Source organism: Panthera pardus, unplaced genomic scaffold, assembly GCF_024362965.1.
Source record: "Panthera pardus isolate Hobbes unplaced genomic scaffold, ASM2436296v1 HiC_scaffold_24, whole genome shotgun sequence".
Lineage (NCBI taxonomy): Eukaryota > Metazoa > Chordata > Mammalia > Carnivora > Felidae > Panthera > Panthera pardus.
The window spans coordinates 114141939-114164969 of record NW_026526810.1 but is presented as its reverse complement, the minus strand read 5'-3'; the positions used below and the strand labels follow the sequence as shown (position 1 = coordinate 114164969).

The 23031-nt window shown below is 40.8% G+C and overlaps 1 protein-coding gene and 1 non-coding gene across 2 annotated transcripts in view; both read left to right on the top strand.

The window, feature by feature from the left end:
- Positions 1 to 19079, top strand: part of SPTLC2 (serine palmitoyltransferase long chain base subunit 2) — a 107553-nt gene extending 88474 nt beyond the window's left edge. Inside the window, exons 10-12 of the mRNA XM_019427325.2 lie at positions 5031 to 5166; positions 8285 to 8414; positions 13079 to 19079. Coding sequence (XP_019282870.1) covers positions 5031 to 5166; positions 8285 to 8414; positions 13079 to 13198 — 386 coding nt within the window. The 3' untranslated portion in view covers positions 13199 to 19079. The remainder of the gene's footprint in view (positions 1 to 5030; positions 5167 to 8284; positions 8415 to 13078) is intronic.
- Positions 19080 to 19679: 600 nt separating this feature from the next.
- LOC128773154 (U6 spliceosomal RNA) lies at positions 19680 to 19785 on the top strand. The gene has a single exon (XR_008417436.1). It is a non-coding gene; the product is annotated as a U6 spliceosomal RNA (small nuclear RNA).
- Positions 19786 to 23031: the final 3246 nt, after the last annotated feature.

Sequence of the window (23031 nt, the reverse complement as noted above, 5' to 3'; positions counted from 1 at the left end):
TTTCTTTTTTTCATGCCAAGCTGTAGATTTTATTAAGGAAGTTCTAAAAATGGTTTCATTTAACCATATTGAAGAACTCCAAACTCACGGCCACACAGCAAGGCTTAGTTGTAAAGTTAAAGAGAATCAGTATTAAGGTTTTTTTCTTTTTTTTAAATTGCTTTGATGCTTTTTATCATCCTTAAAAGTAAAGATTTATGTTTGCAAAGTAGAGAAGAATGCTGGCCTCTTCTATTACCATCTGTGTTCTTAAAAAGATAAAGACATTTTAAGAGTTAGATTTTTTAAGACAAGACTAAACCTTCTTTTTACACTTTACATGTTTTAAATCCCTAACAGTTGGTCAGACTCTTGGTCTTGGGGTCATGAGTTTGAGCCCCACATTGGGTGTAGAGTTTACTTAAGTAAAAAGAAAAAGAAAAAGAAATGGTCTAAATCCCTCTTAGACCATTCTTCCAGCCTGTTATAACTTGGCAGCAACTCTGTAGTAAGAAAACTTCTTAGAACTGAGCTAGCAGATTGGACTTAAGTAGCAGTTACACTTCTTGCATTAATGTTAACTAGTATTTTAGGTGATATTTAATTCAAAATAGGTAACTGTGTTGTCTTTAAAATTCTGTGTCACGTCAAAAAAAGGAATAACCACTTAACTACTTCCCAGTATATGTAAATACCAGAGCTTACTGAATTGTGTGCTATTATTTGTTTATTTTTCCTATTATTATCTTTGATATTATTAGGTTGTACCACAAGAAATTGCCATTTTTAGGTCACAAATAGTCAAATATTAGCAGTTCATGGTTCAGGCTGCGACTTGTAGCATAAATAGACCACTGAACTTGTACAATTCGCTACCATTTGTGATTGAGTTGACTTCTTCCTTTAGCACTGGTCTTGACACTTCCTCTCGGTCTTTATTCCCCGTACTCACCAGCAGTGACTGCGGTCTGCTGTTCAGGGTGAGTTCATTGGAAGAACTATTTTTCACTTGTCTTGTACTTGCCCTGTGTCTCCCTAGGCTCCTGCACCCATTCACCCCTTCCCTATTCATTTGCCATTAAGTGCTGTTTTAAAAATAGGACACAGATACTCTTACCCAGTAAAGGGCTGTGCTCTTTAAAGTTTGAAAAATACATAATTTCTTGATGTGGTGTAGAAGAAAAAACACTGACAGACCCAGAGAACGTTGATCTGCCTCCTACTGAAAGAAAGGCCTTAGAAAAAGTAATTTAACACCTGCGGGCAGTTTCTTTTTGTCAATAGTACATTCATTTACTATACCCATCTAAAAGCAGTTGGGATCAAATGAAATGGAGCTGTTAATTTCTTCTTTTTTTTAAATTTATTTTTAAATTGTATTTCAATTCTAGTGTGACTATGATACCTAGATATATATTTAGGAGAGATATCTTTTTAATCTCAACTTTTAATAGCTGCCAAAATGAAGGTTGGTGATCTCTGATGTCCATTAATTAGCACATGAGTATACAAACAAAAAAATAGTGGTGTGTCTTTACAAAGGAACACTAGTCAGCAATAATGGGGCTATATAAGTTGGGGATCCTAAATGCCTACTCCCACTGTCTTCAGGTTGTGTGATGTGAGTGTCATTTTAGATGTATGTTCTCCTGGGACTCTTCTTGTCTGGGGGCAGATGGTGATGAATCGTGCACCTGAGATTTTCACTTCCTTCCGTTAGAGAAAACTTGCTTAGAAAGATATAATAATTGAAAAAGTTAAGGTCTTCATCTCCTAAGATTTCTTCTTTTCCTTGATAATTTTTCTTTAAAAAAATTTTTTTTAATTAATGTTTTTTATTTATTTTTGAGAGAGAGAGAGAGAGAGACAGAGTGTGAGCAGGGGGGAATGGCAGAGAGAGAGGGAGACACAAAATCTGAAGCAGGCTCCAGGCTCCGAGCTGACAGCACAGAGCCCGACGCAGGGCTCGAACTCACGAACCGTGAGATCATGACCTGAGCCGCAGTTGATGCTTAATCGACTAAGCCACCCAGGCGCCCCCTTTCCCTTGATAATTTTTCTTGATATTCTTGGAATGAGAAAAAAAAATTTTTTTAGGATGAAGTCTTGCCATTTGCAATGAAAAAAAATTTTTTCAGCTATTTGGTTTGTGATGAGAAAAAGGTAGCAAATTGCAAAATAATAAGGTGAATGCAGAAAAAATAATGTATACTAATATGCAGGTGTATCACTCAATTTTTTAAAAACCATCTTTAGTGAGATATCATTTGTATACAGTAAAATTCACCAGCTTTAAGTGTATAATTCCATGAGCGTTGACCAATGAATGTAGTCAGGCAATCACACCACAGTCGAGGAATGGGATGTTTTTGTCACTCCCGAGGAGTTCCCTCATACCCCTTTGCAGCCAGTCCTCTCTCCACTCCCTTTTATCGTGTTTTCCCCCCACTTTTCCGAATGTATGGAACATATTTACAATAGCATTTTGTGCATCCTTGTCTGCTGGTACTCTTATTTATGGTCTATTGCTATTGATTGACTTACCTCCTGGTTGGTGGGTCATATTTTCCCATTTCTTTGAATGGCTGGAATTTGTTATTGTATGCCAGATGTTGTAAATTTTACATTACCAGGGGCTGCACTTTGTTGTATTCCTTTAGGTAGTGTTGGACTTTGTTCTTGGAATTAGTTGGATCCTTTTGAGACTTGCTGTTAAGGTTTGTAAAGGTGGATCCACAGCAACTTTGAGTCTAGGGCTAATTTAGCTCCACGACTCGTGTGACTCTCCGGGCTTTCCATTTTGGAAGGTGACAATACACACTGTTGCCAATTCTGTATGAGCTCTGGGAACTGTTGAGTCTGCTGCTTTCTGCTGGCTTTTTCCCCAGCCCCTGGTGGTTTCTTCTCAAGCACAAGCAGATGACACTCAGCCAGAGGCTCAAAGGGACCCTTCTGTAGACCCCCACACTTCTCTATTTGTACACTTCTCCCTCCTTTCCTGTACGCTGCCCGGCAAATTCTAGCCACCTTAGCATCCCCAACTCCGATCGCTGGTGTCCCAACTGAGGAGACTAGGTTCCTGTCCCTGGACAGCAGCCTGGGACCTACCTCTAGGCAGTCAGGGGGGCAATCCAGAGGCTTCTGTATTGTTTTCCTTCTCCCCAGCAGCATAGTCCTGCACTGCCTGTGGCCTGGTGTTTGAAAACCATTGTATATACATTTTGTTTTATGTGATTTGTCCAGTTTTCTGTTGTTAACGGCAGAAAGGTAAAACTGGTCCCGGGTATTTTACCAGGGCCAGAAGTAGAAGTCTCTTTTTCTAAATGTAGAGTTAAGCGTGTATTGGTATTTCTAGGGAAAAAACTTGGGCACAGGGCTCAGAGATTCTCAATATACTTAAATGTAACATACTTTAATGTCTGCTTTATTGTAGGACATATGTCATAACTTAAGTGATGTTCTTCAGTGTTCACAATAAGCGAGTCTAAGTTTGAGTGTTATTCTCTGGTTAACTTGAAATTATTTACACAAAGTATTAATTTTGGGTTATTTGTAGCAGACTTATCTAGGGTGGCTTTGCATCAGTGGATGGATATGTTAGCATTCTAAGCACGTTTGTTAACCATCTGTGTTTCTGATCAACTGATTAATTTATCTTTGGAGGTATATGACACTTGTACTTTAAAAAATACGAATTTTGGGGCGCCTGGGTGGCTCAGTCGGTTGAGCATCTGACTTCGGCTCAGGTCATGATCTCACAGTCTGTGAGTTCGAGCCCCGCGTCGGGCTCTGTGCTCACAGCTCAGAGCCTGGAGCCTGCTTCCGAGTCTGTGTCTCCCTCTCTCTCTGCCCCTCCCCCGCTCATGCTCTGTCTCTGTCAAAAATAAAAATAAACATTAAAAAAAAAAATAAAAGGGGCACCTGGGTGGCTCAGTCGGTTGAGCGTCCGACTTCAGCTCAGGTCACGATCTCACGGTCCGTGAGTTCGAGCCCCGTGTCGGGCTCTGGGCTGATGGCCCGGAGCCTGGAGCCTGCTTCTGATTCTGTGTCTCCCTCTCTCTCTGCTCCTCCCCCGTTCATGCTCTGTCTCTCTCTGTCTCAAAAATAAATAAATGTTAAAAAAAAAAAAAAATTAAAGCTTAAAAAAAATAAAAAAAAAAAATACGAATTTGTTGGCTCCCTAATATATGTGAGAAGATGACTGAAACCCTTTCTTATTTGTGAGTATTTGTGGTTGGGAAGACCCTTAAGCAGTGCTGAGCCCTTTGCGCGCTGATCTTTTGAATTTAGGCTTGCTCTCCATGATGTCTGTTCGTGGACGTCTGTTCATAGATTTACGTACCATAATGTCAAAACCCAGTTCAAATATTTAGTCAGTCAGTGGTTTGAGAAATGTTTGTTATAATCCATTCCTATGTAAGGAAGATGAACAGACTGGGATTAAAAATATGATTTTACATTATTACGGATATGCTATTGTTGTCTGATAGTAGTTTCAGGGAAATGGTAACATAAAACCAAACTCTTAGGAGGAAAGTTTGGGGCTCTAAATGGCTCCATCTCTGGTCTCGTGTGTAAAATTATTTGCAGCATAGTTCACTGGAATGAATATTGAAGTCGAGGGACCTAGATTCTCGTCTTGGCTGTGCCACCTGTTAACGTGTAACTGCAGGCCAGTCACCACCTTTGTGGGAGTCACCCAACCTGCAAAGTGAATAGTTAATATTGTATCTACTGTTAAGGGATAGAAGAATGTTAAATGAGATATATTGAAAATGTTTAATGATGCTAATGTGCCGTGAAAATATTAATTGTTAAACTTCATTTTGTACATTATTACAAAATCTGCTATCAACACCTACTGTGACAGAATACAAAGCAAGATTTGTTTGTATTTATATTTCATACAGTTTGTTATGTGAAAATATTTTATGTTAGGAGGGAGGAACCAAACATAGGACTGATTGATAGAATGGAGACAGAGGAGATTGCTCTCTTTTTCCCCACTCCTTTTTCTTAGTGTTATTGTTTTCCTCCTCTTGATTTTCCAGGCAAAGAATGTATACAGCAGTTAGCCGAAAACACCAGGTATTTCAGAAGACGTCTGAAAGAGATGGGCTTCATCATCTATGGAAATGAAGATTCTCCAGTGGTGCCTTTGATGCTCTACATGCCAGCCAAAATTGGGTATGTTTTATTGCAGATTACAGATGGGTCTCTAATTAGACTTAAGGTTTCTGTGCTGTTAGACTCAGGCTTATGTATTTTGTCAGGGAAAATTGTCTTGGCTTCATTATATTAACCTACCTTCATTTGCTAGAAATTCCGTAAATAGTGGATTCCAATTTATGAAATAATGTTAACTTGTTAGTCTTTCATTAAACAAATATTGAGTTCAGTGCCCTCTTCTAGGAGATTGGCATAGATCAGTGAACAAAACACAAAAATAAAATCCCTGTCCTTGTGGAGCTTAATGTTCTAATGGGGCAGAAGTCAGACAAACGTAATAAATAAGTTATGTAATTTGTTAGAAGATTTACATGTTATGGGGAAAAGTAGAGCAGGGCATGGGGGATGGGGAGAGTACCCTGTGGGTGGGCAGATGACAGTATTAACTTGGAATGGTCAGGGTGAGCCAGTGGAAAGGGAAGGTGACATGTGAGCTTGAAGGAGCTGAGTTAGCCACTTAGAGAAAGAAGTTCTCTGCAAATGCCATAGCACAAGAACACGCTTAGCCGATAGAGGGGTAGCAAGAAGGTGAGTGGAGCTGAAATGCAGTGCCCGGAGGGGAGTCGTGAGCCTTGAGGTCAGGGTGTGTTGTTGCAGATTATACCAGTTTCTTTGATTTGTGCAACTCGTGTGTAACAGAAAGCCTTGCTCTGGAACCGCTTCCAGTGTGTTTGACAAGTCCAGGTATATAACAAAACCAGAAGACATTTGAAAAGTAATTTAAAAAAAAAAAAAAAAAAGGGAAGGAAGAAAGAAAAGTAGTATGAAGTGAGCAAATATAGTTACTTGCAAAGTAGGCAAAACTGCATCAGAGATTAGAAAGGAGTTATCTGGGGCGCCTGGGTAGCTCAGTCGGTTAAGCGTCCTACTTCAGCTCGGGTCACGATCTCACGGTCCATGAGTTCGAGCCCGGCGTGGGGCTCTGGGCTGATGGGTCAGAGCCTGGAGCCTGCTTCCAATTCTGTGTCTCCCTCTCTCTCTGCCCCTCCCTCGTTCATGCTTTGTCTCTCTCTGTCTCAAAAATAAATAAACGTTAAAAAAATTTTTTTTTAGAAAGGAGTTATCTACTTGGTATAGACTCAGGTTAAAAAAAAAGGCACATTTTTTCAGATTTGTGGGTTTTGACTGATCTTAAATATAAAACTGGATAAGGATCATTTCTCAGGTTTAATTGAACTCATTAAAGAAGCAGATATTTTTATTCATCGTTGAATCCCCAGTGCCCACCATGATCCCTGTCACTCAGAGGGCACTCAGTAAATGTTTATTAAAGTGGATATAGGAGGGAAAATTAAAGCGGAGAAGTATGGTGATTGCAAAGATAATGAGGAGGAAATTGGGGAAAAGTGCCCACTGAGGGAAAAAAAGTTCAGTTTTCAACAGGAAGTCCTATGCACATTTGGCCTCATAGCCTTACAGGGATGGAGGAAATGAACCAAAGCAGAGGTGTAGATTTTCTCCCTCTTCTTTAAGTGGAATTATCATAAATAAACAAAGAGTTGTGTGGTCTGAAGGACTTAGTCTAGAACTGTTTCTTTCTTTCCTTTTTTGAAAATGTTTATTTTGCGAGGGGGTGTTGCAGAGAGAGAGGGGGAGACAGAGAATCCCAAGCAGGCTCTGAGCCACCAGCACAGAGCCCCATGCAGGGCTCAAACCCATGCACTGTGAGATCATGACCTGAGCCGAAATCAAGAGTCGGACGCTTAACCATCCGAGCCACCCAGGTGCCCCAGAACTGTTCTTTTAGAGAGGACTATGTCTGACCTATTCTACACAAGGGAAACCTGACTGTGCAAAATGATTAAGATTTAGAAAGGGTGAATAAAGCACTAGACCGTTTGGGAGGGTGACTGAAGATGCAGGGTGCTTGGGGTCAAAAGAAGTACTAGAGGAAGTGGAGAGAGGGTGGCACTTACATAATTGGTTACTCATGTAACTAACGTGTGGAGGATTTTTTATTGTCAAACAAATGCTTTAAAGAGCTAAGGGAATAGTCAAGAAGGAATAAGGTAGGTCAGTAAGAGGGAAAGACAAGAAACAACATAATTAGCAAATAAGAACTTACATGAAAGTTAGAATTCTGTTATTTAGACAAGATATAGATGTGGAGTGAGGCCACGTGCCATCACTTTGGTTTAGGGTGGAGAGTTAAATAAATTTTGTGTAGTCTGGGAAATCAGCTGAAGCCTGGGGATGAGTTTGCCTCACAGACACCAAAGGAAATCCTAAATTCCAAATCAGAAATACCTGGTCTTTGGGGCACCTGGCTAGCTCAGTCTGAAGAGTTGTACGACTCTTGATCTCAGGTGAGTTTGAGCCCCACGTTGGGTAGAGATTACTTAAATAGATAAATAAACTTAAAAAAAAAAAAAAGAAAAGAAAAGAAATACCTGATCTGGAGGGCTAACACTAATCGGCCATTCTGCCAGCAGAAAGATGTCCATGTTACAGCAGATCTTCTGCATCTGTAATCTTAAGAATTCTTTAAATTTACTGCCAATTCTAATATTTCAAGGACAAGGTTTTTTTAAAATTTTTAGTTTTTTTTAAATGTTTATTTATTTTTGGGAGCGGGGTGGGCAGAGACAGAAGGAGACACAGAATCTGACACAGACTCCAGGCTCTGAGCTGTCCACACAGAGCCCAGAGCTTGCCTCCGATTCTGTGTCTCCCTCTCTCTCTGCCCCTCTCCTGCTCTTGCTCTGTCTCTTTCTCTCTCTCAAAAATAAATAAAATATTAAAAAAAATAAACTCAAGTTCATTTTGAAGCCTCTGAACCACTCTTATGTGTCAGGGACACTTTAAGGCTATAACTGCAAATCACTTTAGTCAAGCCCTATTAAAAATTGGTCTGTGACAACTATATTTATCTTTGTGAAGGAAACCATTTGGGAGAAGACCACTTTAGGACTGAATTAAAGAAGTCTGGCAATTTTAACTTGAAAAGAAGTTAGAGGAAATTTCTAATAGAAGTCTCCAATGCCTGTGTCACCTGAGTTTAAATCATTCAGGACCAAAGACCTTTGGACTGTAGTTTATTATTCTTCCTGATTCTTACCCTCCTTTCCCCTTGCAGCGCCTTTGGACGGGAGATGCTGAAGCGGAATGTCGGGGTAGTTGTGGTGGGATTTCCTGCTACTCCGATTATTGAGTCCAGAGCCAGGTTTTGCCTGTCAGCAGCTCATACCAAAGAAATACTTGATACTGTAAGTAGACACTTTGACCTTGATATAAACATGCCTACACTAAGCACACCTAGATATCAGATGAAATGAATCATCTATTGATCTTGAAGTTCTTTGAGCACCTGAGGTATTGACTGGTAAAATGGAGGAGGGAGTATACAGTGCTGCTTCAAACACTGCAATTTACAAAATAAATTGCAAAGCCATTAGCAACACCCACTAGACCCATCAGAGCTCTGGGAATTTCTCGCTTTATCTTGTTCTATTCTGTCCCTTATTATGGCCACTATAACTGTGTAATTGTCCTTGCGCTATTTCTACTGCAAGCCTTTTTTTTTTCTTTAACTTTATTTATATTTTTAATCACATTCTAACACTGGGAAATTAGATTCAGTGTATTATTGATACTGTATCTTTTTCTTTATTTTGATGTGCCTTTCAAATTTTGTCCAATAGATTTTCCAATTTTTCAAAAATCTTACTGGTGAGTTTCTTTATTATTTCTTTTTTAACCCACTGATACCAACTTTTCTTCTATTCTCTTTTATTTGGGTGTTTAAAAGTTTGATGTGCCTTTAACAAAAGATCTGTGTCATTACAACCAATGGCTACAGCAATACACTGTCTTCTGACAACAGCTTTGACTCCCAAAGTCTATACACATTCATGAAAGAATTTAGATGTAGCCAAGATATTGAAGTAGATTTATGTTGCCAATAAATATGTTTGCCAGTTGAGAATTCTCACCCTTTCTGTAAGATCCACTTAAGGAATTGTTTGATTTTGCCTCCCGTTTAGTTTTTCTTGAAGCATAAAGTGCATTTTTTGAAACCAAAGGTTTCTTGAAGTTGTTTTGTCCTAGGATATTTTATGGAGGTAAACATGAGCCTTATGAGGTACAAATGCATTTTGTGTGTAATGAGTCATGTGACATGATTACATAGAAATGCCATAAAATTCACACACAGAAAAACCAAAACCAACCTCTAGAGCTAATAAACATAGCTAGCAGAGTTGCAGAGTAAACAATCAGCACAAAGTTAGGACGTTTCCCTATACCAGCAGTGAAGAAACAAAAACGAAATTAAGAAAATTTCATTTATGCTAGCATTCAAAACAATAAAATACCCAGGAATAAATTTAACCAATGATATGAAAAACTTGTATACTGAAAACTCTAAAATGTGTAGATCTAATGCAGTCCCTGTCAAAATTCCAGTGGCTTTTTTTTTAGCAGAAATGGAAAAGCTGATCCTCAAGTTCATAAGGAACCGTAAGGGGCCCCCGATAGCCAAAACAGTATGGAAATGGAAAATCTAAGTTGGAGGAGTCAAACTCCCCAGTTTTGAAACTTACTACAAAGTAATTAAATCAGTGGGGTGCTAGCTTAAGGATAGACATATAGACCAATGGTGGTGAGAGTCCATAAGTACACCCATGCACCTATGGCCAATTGATTTTTCCACAGGAGAGCTCAGACTAGTTAATGGGGAAAGAATGTTCTCTTCAGCAAGTGGTACTGGACAACTGAATAACTATATGCAAAAGAATGAAGTTGGCCCCTACGACATAGATTAACCTTGAAAACATTATGCCAAGTAAAAGAAGCCAGGCACAAAAGACCACATTATATGAAATGTACAGAACAGGCAAATCCATAGGGTCAGAAAATAGATTAGTGGTTTTCAGGGCCTGGGAGGAGGCAGGGATGAGGATGAGAGTGTGGGGTTTCTTTTTTGAGGTGATAATGCTTTAAGATTACATGGTGATGTAAGTTGTACACCTCTGTGAATATACTAAGAAACACTGAATTGTACACTTTACAATTTGGGGTGCCTCCGTGACTCAGTAGGTTGAGCTCTTGATTTCAGCTCAGGTCATGATTCCAGGGTCATGGAATCAAGCCCTGCTTTGGGCTCCATGCTGAGCGTGGAGCCTGCTTAAGATTCTTCCACCCCCCACCCCCCGCCCCCCACCCCCCCTGCCAAATCTCCCTCCCTCTCTCCCTGTCTCCCTGCCCCTCCCCCACTCGCACACTCTCTTGCTGTCTCAAAAATAAGGATTAATCAATTAAAAATAAAAGGTGACTTATGGCATATGAATTGTATCTCAATAAAACTGTTACTTTTAAAAATGAGAAGGGCAAGGTTATCGATCATCTCTGGGGTACAGCTGTCCTAGAATATTCTCTTATTCAAGGACCAAACTCAATTCTGATTTACTCATCTTTTTTCCTAAGAACCCATCTCACCCTGTCCAGAGGTTGAGTGTAGATTATTTAACAGATGGTGGAACTTGTAGCAGTTTCTTATTTCTAATCTAACCAGGTAACCTATATAATGGCAAACTAACAGTTTCTAGTTACAGTTTTATCTTTAATAAATAAATAAAACCAATTTATCTGAAATATTTGGTGTGGGATCAGAGGAAATCATGTAATCTAGATCCCTTTGGGATACTGTGGGGTTTTTTTTTTTCTGTCTATTCATTTTCTTTTTTACATTAATAAAAAAAATCGGGTCTTTCTGAAGTAAGAGGTCATAAATGTCCTTTCCTTTATGATCTTCCATAAGTCATGAGTTGTTTTAAATTAATAAATCCTGTATCAGAGGTCAGGGGGATAAATGGTCAATGGGTTCTTCCAGCTGAAGTCACTCTTAATTTATTTACATATGGAACTTTCGGTTAAACATTTTCTTGAAGATACCACTGTTCTGATAGCATTCTGAAGTGCAGCTCTTAATTTGCTTTCTATATTTTCCACATTTGCAGTGAAAAATTTTTTTTTCTTCTACGTAAATTAAGGAATACTATTTACCGGTGGGTTTTTTTTCTCTCTACAAACACTGAGTTTTAAAAGTTAAATTTAAGAACAGGCAAATGTGTCTTTTACTAATAATCAGTTGATTCCCTTTTATGAAGTAGAAGGTATACATTTTCATATGAAATTATAACCGTAAGAGTGAACAGAAGATGTGTATGACGTGATGGAAATTTAGAGAGTCACCCTCGGCTACTACTGCCCACCTTTTCCATTTCTTAGTCTAATTAGGGTGTCCTAGACAGAGCCCTGTCTCCGAAGCTGGGGCCCTTCGCCCCAGGTTTGTTACTGGATCCACGGGGTAACATCCACAGGCGCTTGGGGAATGAATAATAGGGCCGGAGAGCTGCCACGCAAACTGCGTTCTGTGACCTGCGTGAGGCACTCTTAGTAAAAAGCCTTAGAACCTAGGATTACAAATTTTTGCTGTCTTTGGATTTCTTTGGGAAGTATCTGGGCTTAGAGTTTCTCTGTCCTTCTGTTAGATTTTTTCTGAGAAATTGTGAACACATATCGCTTTCTTATATTGGATCCTCTATTCTGACTCTCTGGGCTGCTTTTTGGAAAGATTAAGTCTGTGAACTGACTGTGATTCGTGCACTTTGCTGTATACATGTTATACTTCAACCGAGAGTTCATTTTTTAAAAAACATACACGTATAAAAAAATAACAATTACCTCTACCAGATAGGACTGGTGTAGCAATCAGGAAGAGATTTTTTGGGGTGCCTAGGTGGCTCAGCCCGTTAATCATCCAACTTTTGATTTTGGCTCAGGTCATGATCTCACTGTTGTGAGATTGAGCCCCGCATTGGGCTCTGCGCTGACAGTGCAAAGCCTGCTGGGGATTTTCTCTCCTCTCTGCCCCTCCCCCGCTCACACATGCACTCTCAAAAAAAAAAAAAAAAAAGGGTGGGGTGGCAGGGAGAGACTTTTCATTTCATAACTTATCTTAGCATTTGAATTTCTTTGAAAAACAAAAGAGCAAGTTTTACAAGAAAGAAAGTTATACTGAGCTAATTAGTTTTGATGGGAAGACAAGATGATCTCTCAAGATTAGGATTTTGGAGTTCAGACTCATAACTGAGTTTAAATCCTGGTTCTGTCTGTTCTTGCTCCCTCACTTACACCTTGTCCGTTACCTACCCAGAGTCTCCTAACAGCTTCCCCTTTTTCTTTCTTTCTTTCTTTCTTTTTAATTTTTTTTTATGTTTGTTTATTTTTGAGAGAGAGACAGAGTTGGAGCAGGGGAGGGGCAGAGGGAGAGAGAGAATCCAAAGCAGCCTCCAGGCTCTGAGCTGTCAGCACAGAACCCAACACGGGGCTCAAACTCACAAACGGTGAGATCATGACCTGAGCCTAAGTCTGATGCTTAACCGGCTGAGCCACCCAGGCGCCCCAGCTTCCTCTTTTTCTTACCAAGTCTGATCAGCAGTCCACCTTGGGTGCTCTCTTCATCTTGCATGTAGAAGGCATCTCAACACAGACCTCTCATCGGTTTTCTTATATTTTAATAATAGAAACAACAAGTACTGGAATACGAAAGGAGAGAGGATAGTCGTAGCCAGGCTGACAAGTTCAGGGTGCATATTCCTTTTTCTACCAAGCATAATGTCCTTTGATGAATTATACCCTTTATCCTGCATAATTGCTATTCACAACCCATTATTCATGACCAGCCTGACATTCTTGCTCAAAAAGCAGCTCTTTCCACAGCTGTCCTATAGTCTGATCAGAGTAAATGCACTAGACACGAATGGTCTCATAAAGGATAATCTTGCCATGACTGTTTTTAGAAAAATAAAGCACCAGGCATGCCTGCATCCTGCTGGCTCTGACTAACCTCTACTCTTACATATTTTAGGCTTTAAAAGAGATAGATGAAGTTGGGGACCTATTGCAACTGAAGTATTCCCGTCATCGGTTGGTACCTCTACTGGACAGGCCCTTTGACGAGACTACATATGAAGAAACAGAAGACTGAGCCTTTTTGGTGCTCCCTTGGAGGAACTCTTCCTACCAGGACAGTGTGTGGCTTTTCTGAGCCAGTTCCAGGAACCATACTTCTGTGGCCATCTCACGTGAAAGACATTTCCTCAACTACTGACGGTGGCCACCTCACTCTAAATGGCATTTTGTAAATAGTAAAAAACTGCTTCACATTCTTCCTTTGCTACATTTCACCTTTCAAAAAAGAGGTGACCCACTCTACTTTTTTGTCCATTAAAAATGTTTTATTTTATAACTCTTCTCCTTGTGAAATCACGCTGACCCTAGCCTGTCCCTGGCTAACCATGCAGGCCGTTACCCTCTCCCCGCCCGCCTGCAGACTTGGCCCTACAAAAGCTCCTGCTGTCCCCCGCACTACAGCCTAGAGACTCACCCGGCCCTCCTTCCCAGGGAGCAAGTGCCTTCCGCTTACTTCCCATCCAGGTCTCAGAGGCCACCAACCTCAGAATCCTTATTTAACCTGTCAAGGATTTGACCAAAGTGTTCCTTTCATCTCAAGTTTAGCCGTTTAAGAAAAACCTAAACACTAACATTGCTAAAACCGCCCCTCATTATGTATCTCCCTCTGGCCAGCAGCCTCCCAAGGCTTGGTCTTGTTCCGTTTTGTTCTGGTTACCAGATGATTTCTTCCTTCACCATCAAATGTTTCTTTGTAATGGTCACTGTCTGAGGGCTATGTCCACTTTCTTGGGTTTTTCCCCAAGCTCTAAACTAACACTCCCACTTGCTATTTAAAACACTTAAATTGTTCAGAAAGTACCCACATCCCACCCTGGTCAGACCTGTTGTGGTGGAGCTGACTCACACCTCGCTGTGTGTTCTGTGTCTACAGCTGTTTGGCAGAGGGACCTGCCATCCTGCAGGGGTCAGAGGGCCGGGGCAGTGTGGAGAGAACCGATTACTCCCGGTGGAACATCTGTGGTTGATTCATACTGTTTACTTTTCTGCCTGGGTCTGGGTCCAGATTAGGATTTAAACTGATAAAGGAAAATGTTGGTAAATCCTCTACTCAGAAATCATTTGTCATGTTCCTCTTTAAGGATTAAAGTTATTAACTTACCCTTTTTAGAAGCTGACCCATTTAAATATTACTCTTCTGACTGCTAGTTCTCTTTTGTTATTCTTGATGTCCTAAGACAATTCTAATCTGGCATCTGGAGGTTAGGGTCTCTCTCTTTTTTCCTTTTTTTTTTTTTTCCTCTTGAGCAATCCTGAACACCTGTATCTCTTTGCTAAACTGGGATCCTCTATTTCGACTCTTTGCAGGTAAGGGGACTTCATTCAGAGAGCTTTATACTGCCTGACCAAAGAACAAATCTGAAAACCACCGTGTTAAAGCTCTTACTTTTTTCTGTTGACCAAAGCTTAAGTGAAGAGGACTTTTGACTTTATTATATCCAAAATGAGCTTGTCTTTTAGTAGCCATCAAGTAATTATGGGGGAAGGATCGGGAACAGAACGGGAGAATACTGTGTGAAAGTAGTTTTGCACGTCTCTGTTTTTGAAATCACTCCTTGAACTGGTAAAAATACTCAGTCCAAATTCTCCTGGGTATCTTGTCATCAGCTGTGGTGTTTGTGCAGATATACGTAGGGGAGGACAGAAGCAATATGATTGTTGGGGAAGTTTTGTTTTCACGTCTTACGTTACCTTTGGTCACTCTCAACATCTTGAGAGCCTTCAGCCTTTGAAATACTCCAAGGTTTTGTTTTACTTTTTTAAACAATAGAAAAGGGTGAATGAAAGAAGCAAGTAGAAATGCAGGGACTATATTTAGCATGTGTAAATGGAAATAAAGAGATTGTGTCAACTAAGTAACTAGTCCTGTAAAAATACATTGCTAACTTTTCCCCTACATCTAGTTCCTCACCACAGAACCCCACTAGAGCACCAGAGTTTGCACTGTAGTTACTATCAAATGTTGTAGGGTTTGCAAAAGTCACCAACTTTAAGCAATGAACTTACCTGCTACTCTTTTTACTTTGGCTTGCATGAAGTCACTGCAATTTAAAATGTCAGTATGGGCATTTAAATATATATATATCTATATATATCTATAGATATATCTATATCTATAGATATATCTATAGATATATCTATATATATAGATACACACACACACACACATCACTTTGCTGGTGCAAAGTTATGTCAGGATAAATGTAGTTAAGTTACAAGTTTATTTTTGAAGAGACAAAGCTGTGAGGCAAAGCAGGATATCTGCTTTCTAGAGAACAAAATGTTACACATGCTGGTTGTCTCTTCTTGGAAACTGTAATATAAATCTAGGGTCCAGTCATATCACAAGTATCATTATTTAACCAAGCATCTGGGGAAATACAGGTGTATATATAAATACAGTCATTGGGAATGAGTAGACATAGGTATTGTTTGATGCATGGTTTAACACAGTCTGATTCACAAATCTGATGGGATGCAAACAGGTAGCAGCTAACTATTACTGCCAAAGCTGAGAATCGGAGTCAATCAGTAGAGATGGGGCTAAGCATACCACTTTTTCTCATCCCTCTTTCTATTTAGCATTGCCTTTATCCATTTCAGGTTTATAAGACCTTTTTTTGCAGATCACATCAGAAGCCAGGAAATTTATACCTAGGAGACATCACAATCACAAAGAATGGATCAAGAGGCAGTGGCAGATTCTCCTCCTGCCTTTATTTAAAAGCTTTACCCCAGAATATGGCATACGCTCTACAGCAAGTAAATATGCAAAGAGTATTTTCAGGACTGGGGTCTTTGGAGCACTTCAACTTTTTGCTTTGCTCTAGAAAATTTCTTCCCTTTAAAAATCACCCTAGGAGCACCTGGGTGGCTCAGTTGGTTAAGTGTCCTACTCTTGATTTCAGCTCAGGTCATGATCTCATGATTTGTGAGTTCAAGCCCTGAGTTAGGCTCGAGCTGACAACACAGAGCCTGTTTGGGATTCTCTCTCTCTCTCTCTCTCTCTCTCTCTCTCTCTCTCTCTCTCTCTCTCTCCCCCTCCCTCCCTCCCTCCCTCCCTCCCCCACTCACATGCATACTCCTCATACTCTCTCTCTCAAACTTAAAAAAAATCATCCTAGTCTAGGGGCACCTGGGTGGCTCGCCTGGGTAAGCGTCCAACTCTTGATTTCATCTCTGGTCATGAGCCCCAGGATCATGGGATGGAGCCCCGCGTGGGGCTCTGTGCTGAGCGTGAAGCCTGCTCAAGATTCTTTCTCTTTCCCTCTGCCTCTCTCCCCATCTCGTGTGCACGCTCTAAGAAATAAAAAAATAAATCATCTCCAGAACCCCCAAATACTGCTTGCTTGTTTGAAGAACTTGACATCTTAGTCCTGTAGTTACTATCTTAAGTTTTCATGATAGGGTGAGAACTTCAGAAAGTCACAGCATCCTTCTTCCTGATTCAGTCATGCAAGGTGAACAGAAATACCCTATACAACTGCTAAGGGCTAGGTGTTTGCTCAGTGCCCTTTCAGAAGCCCAGGAATGGAATATTCTGCCAATGATTTTTCTCTGTAATCCCTCCCTCCTATATTTGGCCTTTCTTTCTCTACCTTCCGATTCTTGATTGTTAGAATTTCAAGTCCAGAGAAGACATATGTGGTGGTGCTGTGTTTGGAGGATCGCTAGGTCAGATACTCTTTTCTTGGGACACTCAGCCTTACCTTTCAGGGGAGATAGTGAGCTTCTTTTGCCCTACTTGAGGGAACTTATATCTAAGTTTGTTATGACTATTACAGTCTAGCTGAACTTCCTGGTGTTTAATATGCTCTGCTTCATTTCTGTTCATGAAAACCAGGAGAAAATGGCTTACGTGGAGAGATTTCCTGGCTTCTCAGGGAAGGGGGAAAAGGGGACGCTATCTACCACTACCTCCCTGTTTTTCCCCCCACCCCGCCCCCTTTCCAAATTGATAAGGCTCTGGCCCCAATCATACCAGATTGGGCAGCTTAGGCAGTGAAGAAAAAGAATTTGGGCAATTCTTGTTTTGTAAGAATTTGTCGGGATGTGGCAAAACCATCGACAGGAGATCAAATACAACTGACTGTCTCCTGGCTCTCTTGTGTGAAGAACGGCTGGGACCGAATTCCCAGGGTGTCTTTCCTTCCCTGGTGTTCTAGGTAAGCCACCATGGACTTTAATCTCTGGTGGCTATAACCTGTGCGGTTAGAAAAAGGGAAAGAGTGTAATGCTTTTCCTCTGTCTGCCTTCATGAAGTTCAGAACTGTTGACCGTCTCCCACAGGTAAAATCAACATAGGCCGAAGGGGTCGTGAAGCGGGGAGCCATGAAAATCAAAAGATTCTTCTTGGCTGTTGAGCAGCTATTTGCTTAGCCCAAGAACGTAAGATAAACTGCTACCTGCTTAACACGGAAGCTCAGTGCCCCGCAGGCATCTTAATCCATTAAGCCAGTTAATCAAAATCCCTTCCACTCGGAGAAAAGCATATCTATCTTCTCCTCAGCTTTGACCACAGGAAATGTAGTGTTTGGGCTCCTGCCCAATTCCCGTGTGCCCAGATAGCCTAATGAGAAGATTGGCTTCCTGCCTTCTCATCCAGAAGAGACACCACGACCAGCCAATGATCCTTTTGCTTTTAATTTTATGGACAATGTTGCCCCTTCTGTCATCTCCAGTGACTTCTGTTTTCCAAGCACCTTTCGCTATAGACTGAGTCTTTTTTAGGTGGAAACCAAAGGAGTTAGCTTGATACTTACTGAAGTTGTTTAGTCTTCTCTGGTGGGTCTGGCAGTCCACCCTTGGAGGTGGCTTGATGGGGGAGCTGTGGGCAAGGTCTTGTTTACTACACAGTGCACATGATAGATGGCCTTAAACTGTGATTCTTTGTGGTATGATGAGTTATTATAAACCGATCCTAAAGAATGCAGTGGTTCTTAAACTGCCGTTACACGTTTTTATTGAAGCAATACCCAAAGCTCTGTTCTTTGGAGTGGTTGTGGGGAAGCTGAATGGAAAGTAAAGACAAGAGCAATACCCTGATGTGCTAAGTGTCCTGCCTTGTTGCCATCTCCATGGATAAGTGGATCCCTCCATGCGTGAGGACCCTTGAGTCAATTCAGAGCCTGCGTTTTCTGACAATTCTCAGGTTTCTTGTGCAAAGCTTGGTCGCTTGGCCCAGGCCTTCAAAGGGAGTGTGGGACATATTCCTGACTGGGGTGGATGGTAACTTGTCTTCACCCTTAACATTAGGTCATGTTCCCTCAGTGATGTTAAACCAGTGGTTGGAGTGATAAAAAGCATCCTTGATGGTTCTTTACAGGATACTGGTGAAATCACCATGTCAATTCAGCCAGCATGTCCATACAGTCTTGATGATCCCTCTCTGTAGAAAGATAGCAAACATTAAGAGAAGGGGGAAAGAGAATAAGAACAGAGAGATAGCTTATGGGGAGCTGAGATCTTGTTTTGTTGGCCTTTGTTTTTTTTTTTGTTTTTTTTTTTTTTTTCATTGACCAATTTGCCTGTAAGCAGGACTTTGCAAGAGGTGCTGTGATAACCCCTCTCCATTGCTGGGATGCTTATCTAATCTGAGAAAGTGTGAGAGGGGGAAATGTAAATAAAAAATGTTAAATTCTAGTACTGTGTTAAAATGTCACTCTTCTCTCTTTCTCCCTTATCCCCATCTACCTTTTTTTGCCAGATGATTTTTTTTTTTTTTTTTTTTTTACCTTGGATGACTGTGAAGCTATAAATAATGGGTTGGGTCAGGTGTATCAGTTATCAGTTTTGAGAGCACATGTTAAGAACTGAAGGGGGACTACTTGAAATGACTTAAGAATCATCCCATGCAAATAATATTGTTTTGCCCAAATAAACTATTCAGAAAGCTATCTCCGCCTTTATTCATTCAACCAATAAATATGGAGTGTTATTTCCATGTCAGGCTCTAGCATTACCAGTACCAGCAGCAAACAAATAAGCATCCGGACACATACATCATTTTACAAACTGGTAAGTCTGTGAAGGAAAAGTAAAGAGCATGATAAAAACAGGTAACCAGTATGGTTTAGACAGAGGTGATACAGAAACATTTCTAAGGCATGAAGGATCCAAAAGAAAGTGTGACTGATGCTCTGTGAGCAAAGGGAAGGATGCTGGGGTGCGGGGGTGGGGGGAGGTGGTGCTGATGAAGAGGGGGCAGAGGCTTGCTGCCCTGGGCTGTCAGGGTGCGGGGTTATCTTATGCATTGGGGAAAACCAGTGTGGAGTTGCAAGTGCTGAAAAAGATCACCACTAGAGTCCTTTTTTTTTTTTTTGTAGACATTGGCAAGGTGGTAAAATGCACATAGAAATGCAAATAACCAAACAATTTTGAAAAAGAATTTGTACTACCCGATTTCAAAACTTGCTACAGAGCTACAGTAACCAAGACTGCATTTGGCATTAGGATGGTCATATTGAACAAATAAGACAGAATAGAGTCCAAAAATAGTGCTCACTTTGGCAGCACGTATACTAAAACTGGACTGGTACAGAGAGGATTAGCACACCTCTGCACAAGGATGACACACGGATTTGTGAAGACTTCCACATTTTTGAGTGATGTATAGAATTGTTCAATCACTATATTGAACACCTGAAACTAATACAACACTGTTAATTGTACTGGAATTAAAATTTAAAACTTAATAAGAAAGTCCAGGAATAGACCTACACATATATGGTTAGTCGATTTTTGACAAAAGTGCCAAATTAATTCAATGCGGAAGGTACAGTTAGTCAACTAACGGTGCTGGAACAACTGAATATCTAGGGGAAATGACCTTCAACTCTTCCCTCACATATGCAACAGTTAAAGCAAAGATCTGAACATAAAAACTATAAAACTTCCAAGAGAAAATAGAAAAATCTGTGACTTTGGATTAGGCAACGATTTCTTAGAACACAAAAAGCATGGCTCAGAAATACTGATAAGCTGGACTTATCCAAATGAAAACTTCAAGGGACGCCTGGGTGGCTTGGTTAAGCATCCAACTCTTGGTTTCGGCTTAGGTCATAATCTCATGGTTCGTCAGATAGAGCCCCACGTCGGGCTCTGGGCTGACAGCATGGAGCCTGCTTAGGATTCTCTCTCTCCCTCTTTCTCTGCCCCTCCTCTCTCTCTATCAAAATAAATAAATGAACTTAAAAAAATGAAAACTTCAAGTTTCCACAAAAGGAAAATGCAAACTCCAGACTGAGATAAAACATGCATAACACATATCCAATAAAGGCTTTCTATCCAGAAAAAAAACCTTAAAACTCAATAAGGCAAGGCTATTCAATAAAAAATAGGCAAAAGATTTGAACACTTTTTTTTAAGATTTTATATTTTTTAAGTAATCTCCATGCCCAGCGTGGGGCTCAAACTCACAACCCCGAGATCAAGAGTCTCGTGCCTTCCAAACCTAGCCAGCCAGATGCCCCAAAGATTTGAACAGAATTGTCACAAAAGGAGATGTGCTAATGGCCAGAAAAGCACAGGGAAAATGTTCAACATCACTGGTTGTCAGGAAAATGCAAATTAAAACTACACTAAGATTCCACTACTCACCTACCCACTACAATGGCTGAGTTAAAAAAAAAAATTTTTTTTTAATGTTTATTATTTTTAGAGGCAGAGACAGAGTGCAAGCAGGGGAGGGGCAGAGAGAGAGCGAGACACAGAATCCAAAGCAGGCTCCAGGCTCTGAGCTGTCAGCACAGAGCCCGATGTGGGGCTCGAACTCACAGACTGCAAGATCATGACCTGAACTGAAGTAGGCCCTTAACCGACTGAGCCGCCCTGGTGCCCCTAGAATGGCTGAGTTTAAAAAGAATTACAATACCAAGTGTTGACAAAGGTATGGGAATACAAAGTGTATAGCCATTTGAGAAAACAATTTGGCAGATTGGGGCAGTGATTTCATCCACCTAAGAGAAGCATGCCCACACTTGCACTTGAATATTTACAGCTGCTAGATTTACACCAGCCCCAAACTAGAAACAATCCAAATGCTGTCATTGTGAGTGGCAAGGACGTTGTAGTATTATGTTCATGGGATGGAATACTGCTCAGCAATGAAGAGGAACAAATCACTGATACCTACAACTGTATGGATGAGTCTTAACATGCTCAAATAAACCAAACACAAAAGAAAACATAAATATGATTCTATTAATACAAAAATCTAGAAAGGCAGAAGTAACCCATGGTGACAGAGAGGGGATAAGTGGTTGCCAGGGAGCTAAGATTGGGAAGGTAGGAATGAACTGCATCCAACAGGATTTTCAAAAGATAATTTTGGGGCGCCTGGGTGGCTAGGTTGGTTAAGTGTCTGACTTCAGCTCAGGTCACGTCTCATGGTTCGTGGGTTCTGGCTCTACACTGGGCTCTGTGCTGACAGCTCAGAGCCTGGAGTCTTCTTCGGATTCTGGGTCTCCCTCTCTCTCTGCCACTCCTCGGTTTGCGCTCTTTCTCAAAAATAAATAAACATTAAAAATGTTTTTTAAAAAGATACTTTTCAAAAAAACAGAATGATTCTCTTACAGATATAAAAATGAACATGAGTTAAAGATTTTCTTTAACTCCCAAATGAGGAAACTGGTAAAGATATTATAAGCAATCAAAGGAGATACTGAAAAACAAGAACATTTATAGATCAAGAATATTGAAATGGATGTGCAAATGTAGGCAAAACTGGGGGCACCTGGGTGGCTCAGTCGGTTAAGTGTCTGACTTTGGCTCAGGTTATGATCTCACGGTCCATGGGTTCGAGCCCTGCACCAGGTCCTGTGCTAGCAGCTCGGAGCCTGGAACCTGCTTCAGATTCTGTGTCTCCCTCTCTCTCTGCCCCTCCCCTGCTCGCACTTCTGTCTCTCTCTCTCTCTCTCTCAAAAGTAAATAAAAATTAAGAAAAAAAAATGTAGGCAAAACTGGTTTCTTCTATACTGGGAGGTCAAATGAACCTCAGAGGACAGGACATAACTTGCATTTCCATATGTAATAACTGTTTTACTTCGTTATTCTTGCCTACAACCTATATAGGGCTGTAAAATAGCTCAAAGAATCAAAGAGTAGAATCAGATGAACTCAGAAGCATGTACTGTATGTAGACGATGCCTTGTTTTCCACTGAAGATAACCAAGAGCATTCGTGAGGAGGCAGTGAGAACAGGAGAGGATATAATAGAACCAGTCAGGAGGCTACTACAGCTGTCCAGGTAAGGGGGAGAGGGGCCTGGAGCACAGTGGTAGTGACTGACTCAGACAGGTATGCACAAACGAATGAACTTGAGCTCTGACTTTGAGCTGGCAGAAGGTGTAAAAGTTTGATGAAAAGAGGGGCACCTGGGTGGCTCAGTTGGTTAAGCGTCCGACGTCAGCTCAGGTCATGATCTCTCAGTTCATGGGTTCGAACCCTGTGTCAGGCTCTAAGCTCAGAGCCTGGAGCCTGCTTCAGATTCCATGTCTCCCTCTCTCTGCCCCTCCCCTGCTTGTGCTCTGTCTCTGTTTCTCAAAAATGAATAAATGTTTAAAAATTGTTTTTTAAATGCTAAAGAACAAGGTAGTCTCACTTTTTGTCTAGAAAAAAAAAACAACAGTATGACAAAGCAGGTGCTCAAATGCAGGTTTCTTTGGGCTAACAGTTGAATGTTTACCATGTACCAAGCATCTTACTAGGTTGAACCTCATGAAATTGCCAATATTTGGCACTTTTGACCAAAAAATGGTAACTGCACCCTAATAAGAATCCTTAGCATAGATTCTTACTTACTTCTTACACCTGTGAGGTAGGTACCCCCCCCACCCCCCACCCCCACTC